This window comes from Notamacropus eugenii, chromosome 2 (genome assembly GCF_028372415.1).
Source record: "Notamacropus eugenii isolate mMacEug1 chromosome 2, mMacEug1.pri_v2, whole genome shotgun sequence".
NCBI lineage: Eukaryota > Metazoa > Chordata > Mammalia > Diprotodontia > Macropodidae > Notamacropus > Notamacropus eugenii.
In genome coordinates this window covers 508,520,433-508,527,078 of record NC_092873.1, presented here as the reverse complement: position 1 = coordinate 508,527,078, position 6,646 = coordinate 508,520,433, and the positions used below count along the sequence as shown (strand labels likewise).

Sequence of the window (6,646 nt, the reverse complement as noted above, 5' to 3'; positions counted from 1 at the left end):
CAAATACCGAATACCTTAAGGAACTTCAGGTTGTCATGTAAAACGTGTGTGTGTGTGTGTGTGTGTGTGTGTGTGTGTGTGTGTTTTGATCCTTTGTTGCCAAAGAAGACCACACCATCAGAGAAATGATGATATGACTTGCACTTGACTTTGTTTTTGAATGAGAGAGGGCTGTGCAGATCACCAGCCTTACTTCTCCTCCAGAGCCATCTGAATCCAGTGACCAGATATTCATCAGGATGACTGGAGATGACCCAGGATGAGGCAATTGGGGTTATGTGACTTACCCAAGGCCACACAGCTAGTGAGTGTCAAGTGTCTGAGGTGAGATTTGAACTCAGGTCCACCTGACTCCTGCACTGGTGCTCTATCCACTGCACCACCTAGCTGCAGGTTGTCAAAGACACACTTTGAGAACAAACCTCAAGAAAGATGATTGAAGGACAGAGAAAGAGATGAAGTGCCAACTTTTAAATGGCCTATTGGAGCCTGGCAACTGAAAACATCTATGGGAAGCTCCCATCATATTCCTTGACCTCCAGAGCAGAGCAGATGTCATCTGAGTGAGATTATTCATTTTCTCTTTCTCTGTCTCTGTCTCTTTCTGTCTCTGTCTCTGTCTCTTTCTGTCTCTGTCTCTCTGTCTCTGTCTCTCTCTGTCTCTCTGTCTCTGTGTGTATGTCTCTGTCTCTCTGTCTCTGTCTCTTTCTGTCTCTGTCTCTTTCTGTCTCTCTCTGTCTCTGTCTCTCTCTCTATCTCTCTCATTTCTCCTGAGATATTATCTTACTCCCAACTGAAGACTTCATTCATTCTCGAGAGTTCTTTGGAATATTCTAAAGTGTAAAAACTCTCTTTGTTTTTTTGCTTGAATAAATGGGTTCTCTCTATTCACTATTCTTGATGATTTTTGTGTAAGCAGTGTGGGCAGGGTAGGGTCATATTGGAAAATGTAAACTAAAAGAGTGTAACTTCTCACTGAGTTGAATCAGAACATCAGCTTTCTTTATGAACCTAGACCTGATACATTTGAAAGATGGCAGAGAGATATAATTTTAACCCCCCTCCCCTCTTGGAGAATGTAGGTAAACACTGAAGGTATTATCATCTTCATTTAACAAATATAAAAACTGAGGCTCAGAGACACTGGGTGACTTGCCAGTGGTCATACAATCAGGAAATGTCAGGGTAAAGATTTTAACCCAAGACTTGCTCACTCTAAGATCAGTCCTCTGATAGCTCTGCCACTCTGTCACCTTCAAATCTATGAAAGGCTATCTTGTAAAAGAGGGATTAACTTTATTAACTCAGCTCACCAAAGGGCATTCATTCCCTCATTCATTTCTTCAGTAAGCACCTACTAAGTGCCAGGCACTGTGGCAAGTGCTGAAAATGCAAAGATAAAACACAACCACCATCCAGCAAAGGGAAAAAACTACAGAGAGACAGATTTAGTTTTAATACCAGGGAACCCTCCCCAACAAAGTGGAATGGGCTTCCTTGGGGATCTTGGGTTTACCTTCACTGTGGGTCTCTAAGGAAGGACTGGATGACCACTTGTCAGAGATATTTCTGGCACAAGTGTCATATGACTCTAGAATCTCTCACAGCCTCAGATTCTATGGGGTATGTCCTATGCAATGGAAGTTATACAGATACAATTAGAGGTTCCATCCAAGGCTTTCTCTGTAAACAGACCAGGGAGGGACCTTCTATAAAATAGACACAACAGTCAAGTAAACAAGGAGATATTTAAGGAGACTGATACACAAATTCAATTCAGCAAGCATCTTTTGACCACCAGAAACTATGCAAAGCTAAGATCTCAAGGAACTTAAATTCAACAAAAGGAAAGTAGCCTTTAAACAGTTAAGTTTAATTATTCAATAATCCACCCAGTGACCTCCAGGAGCTCCCTATTACCATTAGGATCAATCATAAATTCATCCATTTGGCTTTCAAAGCCTTTTGTGGCCTTCCTACTTTTCCTGTCTTGATACACCTAGCTCCCCTCCATGCCCTCCATGATCCAGCTACATTGGCCAACAAAGCCTCACTTTACTGAGACCTGTTAAAGACTTTAACTTGAAAAGGCCAAGGTCTCCCTCTGCATCCTGGGCCATCTCCAATTGTCCAGATCCACATTTTGCCACTGGACCCAGATGGCTCTGGAGGAGTGAAGAAAGTGAGATTGGTGACTTTACACAGCCCTCCCCTACTCAAATCTAATTCACTTTCATGTCATGGCAACACCTCCCTGATGTCATGGTGCTCTTCAAAAACAAAGGACAAGCAGCAGAGAGCAGCAAGCATTAGCCAATGTGCTGCTCCTCATACATAAAATTCCATCTCCTACCTTTGTTCCATTGCACTGACTGTCCCCAATGCCTGAAATGCCCTAGGGAGTCCCTGCTCTCATTCAAGACTCAAATATTAACCCTTTCACAGTCCTTCCCCCAGATCACCCTCAGTTGCTGTGCCTTCCCTTCAAGCTCTGCAAATGTCTTAGATCGATCTATATGGGCACTTGTTGCCTCATTTGTTAGAATGTAAGCTCCTTGAAGGCAGGGATTATTTCACTTTCTTTGAGGCCCAAGTGCCTAGCACTGTGCCAGGCACATAGTGGGACCTTAACAGACACTTGATTCTTTGATTGACCTCTGATGCACTGAAGTCCTTCCTGAGGGCTTGAGTGAAAAGGTTGGACTAGCTGACTTCAGAGGTCCCTTATACCCCAAAATCTTACATGATAGCATGGTTTTGAGCCTATCTGTAGTTCTTTCTCTTTCCTAGACTATAAGATCCCATGAAGGCAGGTACCATCCAGTAACCTCATTTCTCACAGTATCTAGGCTTAGACTCGGAACACAGTAGGCACTTAATCTTTGCTAATGTTATAAGGGAGAGGGAGAGAAAGGAGTGTTGTCTTCAACATGGATGCCCTCCTCACCACATGATGGGGATTATCTCATGACTTTTAACAAGGAAAAGGACAGTGGTGAGCAAAAGTCCCATACTGATTTCTGTGGGGTGAAAGGGGTGACTGATATGATTGCAGCTGTGACCCATAGGGGACAGGCCCTCCTGCATCCTGTCAAATAGTGTCACAGCTCTCTCTCTCTCTCTCTCTCTCTCTCTCTCTCTCTCTCTCTCTCTCTCTCTCTCTTTCTGTCTCAGATACTACAGTTCAGGATTGTCAGAAACAACAGCATTTTGACCTCTTTCCCCACCCCAAGTTCTCCCCTCTTCTTAATCTTCCTATTACAGTCGAGGGCAACACCATCTTCCTCATCACCCAGATTTGAAACCTAGATGTCATCATCAACTTCTCACTCTCTTTCAACCCAAATATTGAATTAGTTTCCAAGACTCACCAATTCTGCCTTCATAACATAACCCATAAATGTCCCCTTCTCTCCTAGGACACTGTCACCATGCAGCCTGGGTGATTGCCATAGCCATCCAGCAGGTCTCCCTGCCACAAGTCTCTCCCCATTCCCGTCCATGTTCTTTTCAACTGTCAAAATGATCTTCCAAGAGTGCAGATTTGACTACATCATCCTCTCCCTTTTGGAGTTTAAAGCCCTTAAAGATCCAGCCTCCAATCTGCTATCTTTCTAGTCATCATACACCTTACCCCATCCCCCAAGTCATACACAGTCTGTGATCCAGATGGTCTGGAACAAAATCCTCCATCTCCTGACAGAAGCCATTTTCAATGGCTGGTCTTCCATGCCTGCTCTGCTTCCTGGCTTTCTTAAAGTCCCATAGATAGGATCCAGTAGATACTATCTCTATGAACACTTCCTGCTTCTGATGATTGCCTCCATTTTGTCTGAATATAGTTGTTTGCATATTGTCTTCTGCTTAGACTGAGCTCCTTGACAGTAGGGACTGTGTTTTGCCTTTCTTTGTATTGTTACCTCTTAATACTGTGCCTGGCAGATAGTGAGCCTTAAAAATGCTTGTTTGCTGACAGACATACAAAACCCTGCACAGAGGAGAGAACAATCAGGTGGGGAAGGGATCTGGAAACCAGGGCTAGTGAGGAACCAGGCATGTTTCCCCAGGAGAACATGGGGCAATGGGATGGCCCATAATAGCTGGGCCTGCCTTGGAGAGGAGGAACCAGCTCTGCTGTGTTTGGCCTCAGAGAAAAATAGTCAGAATGTTGGAAGGAAGGTGCCTGGAGCCAGATTTGGGCCAGATGTCAGGACAAACATTCTCACACTTAAGAGCTGTCCCAGTTGTAAAGGGATGCCATAGGAAGGGTGCTCCATCCCATTACAGTATAGGCTGGAAGGCCTGCTAGGTGTGTAGGGAAAGAGGTCTCGCTATGACCTCTAGGGTCCCCCATCCCCCTCACAGCTCAGCCAAGCCCCTCTCTTCCCTAAACAGCCACGCACTATACAGAAGGGAACTTTTATTCTTCAACCATTGCTTTAAAAAAGAAAATACAAAGGATTCCGGGTTACTGGGCAAGTGGGTTGAGAGGTATCGGGGAGCAGATGGGAGTCCCAATGTCATATATTCCACTTTGATCTCTAAGTACAGGTATCTTTCCTCCTGTGAGAACTATAGAGATTGGAGCAAAGGGAGGGAAGGGATAAGTGGGAAGAGAGAGGGAATTGTGGTGGGCAGGGGAGTGGTGGTGGGAGGGAGTTCAAAACCCCGAACCCAGTCTGGAGTCCTACTCTCCCCACTCTCGCCTATGGGGGGAGAGGTGCAGTGTACTGGAAGAGAAAATACGGAGAACTGGGAAAGGGAGAGTTCAATAAATAATTGCTGAATCAATGAAACAGGAGGAGAAGAGAAACAAGTAGAGGGATGTGGGAGGAGGGAAATGACGGAGGATGAGACGGAAAGGAGAGGTTAACAGCAGGCGGAATGAGAGAATGGGGGATTGAGAGAGGAGAGATGGAAAGGGTAGCTCCTGTCTCAAACCAACCTGGATTCCTTCCCTTCTCCCTTCCCTCGCCGCCCCCACCGCCCCCTGTAGGAGGAAGGTTGAGGCTAGGGTGAGGGAGAAAGGGAGTCGGAACCGAAGAGGAGACAGGCAAGGGTAAGACATGGGAGGGGAGCGCAGCAAGAGGGGGTGGAAGGGGGACCCCCTGGAAGAGGATGTAAGTAGGAAGGGAAGTATACAGCTCACAGGTAGCGCTCCAGCCCCGCGCCGAAGCCCGGCTGTCTCAGGTAAGCGCTACTGGGCCCGAACTGGGCCAGCCCGTTGACGCCGACGGCGGGCCCAGGTCCCGGGCCAGGGCCAGGGCCACCAAGGCCCAGCAGCTGCTCCGCCCCTGAGGGCTCGGCGCCCTGGGGGCCAGCCAGAGAGGTCGTTAGCTCCAGCCTAGGGGGCAGCGCATACAGTTGGGGGCTGCCGGGTGGCACATAGCTCGAACCGGGCATTGGAGGAGGAGATGCAGGGTAGGGAGGGTAGGAGACTGAATGGGAAGAGGCTGGGGGACCCCTGGCTAGGAGCGCCCCACCACCTGGCCCTGCAGCCGCAGCCGCTGCTGGGCCTGGGAAACACTGCCCGGGCTCCGAACCCGAACCCGGGAAGGCCACCCCGTCGGAACCAGGCTGGAGGCTGATGAGGCTGTCAATGCTGAACACGCGCGGCGGAGGCAGAGGAGGAGGCGGGGGCGCCGCCCCTGGGCCCCCTGGGTAGGGCTGCAGGGGCTGGGGGCCCGAACCCATCACGGGCGCCGTCGGGGCTGCAGTGTAGGGCGCCCCGTAGAGCGACGCGGAATAGGGGGGCGCGCGGGCCGCCGCTGCCGGAGGGGGAGGTCCGAACGCGCTGGCGGCGGGAGGAGCCGGAGGCCCGGGTCTGGGGGTCGGAGAGTAGCCGGGGTAGGTGCTGAGGTCGCTGCGCTTGAAGCGCTTCCTCCTGCGTAGGAAGCTGCCGCTGTCAAACATATCCTGGGCCGCAGGGTCCAGGGCCCAGTAGTTGCCCTTGCCCGGGTGGCCCGGCTCGCGGGGAATCTTGACGAAGCAGTCATTGAGCGTGAGGTTGTGGCGGATGCTGTTCTGCCACTTTCGTGGGTTGTCCCGATAGAAGGCGAAGCGCTCGGTGATGAAACGGTAGATGCCCCCCAAGGTGAGTCGGCGCTCGGCTGAGTGCGCTATGGCCATGGCGATTAGGGCGATGTAGCTGAAAGGTGGTTTCCCGCGCTGCACCGGCCGTTTGCGCCGCCTCCCGCCCCCGACGGCTGCGACAGCCCCCGGCTCCCCTCGGCCGGGACCGACGGTCGCCGGCTCCTCCCTACCCGGCCCGGCCCCGCTCGACTCCGCCTTGGCTGGCAGCTGCGGCGGGGGCACAGGAGATGAAGGCAACCCCGACGGAGAGGGTGGCGCCAGCGCCAAGCCCAGGCTGGGGAAGCAGGAGAAGGCCTCCGGAGGATTCATAAACTTCCCGCTCCCGGTCTCGGGGGACCCAGGTCACCTGGCCCCCGGCCCCGGCTCCCGCGCCCCTGTAGAGAGGAAGGGCGGCCCAGGCACCCAGCCTCCTTATGTAGGGGCCACAGCAGCTGTTACCCGCCCCTAAAGAGGGGGAGGGAGAACCACCCCTCGCCCTGTGGCTCTGCCAACCGAGAGCCGCCCACCTCTCCGCCCCTCAGCCCCTCCTGTCTCTGTCCCAACCTGAGTCTCA

The 6,646-nt window shown here is 51.2% G+C and overlaps 1 protein-coding gene across 1 annotated transcript; it reads right to left on the bottom strand.

Annotated features, from left to right (window-relative positions):
• Positions 1-5,145: 5,145 nt before the first annotated feature.
• FOXE3 (forkhead box E3) lies at positions 5,146-6,402 on the bottom strand. Its single transcript, XM_072638201.1, has one exon. The coding sequence runs from the start codon at positions 6,400-6,402 to the stop codon at positions 5,146-5,148; it is 1,257 nt and encodes a 418-aa protein (XP_072494302.1).
• Positions 6,403-6,646: the final 244 nt, after the last annotated feature.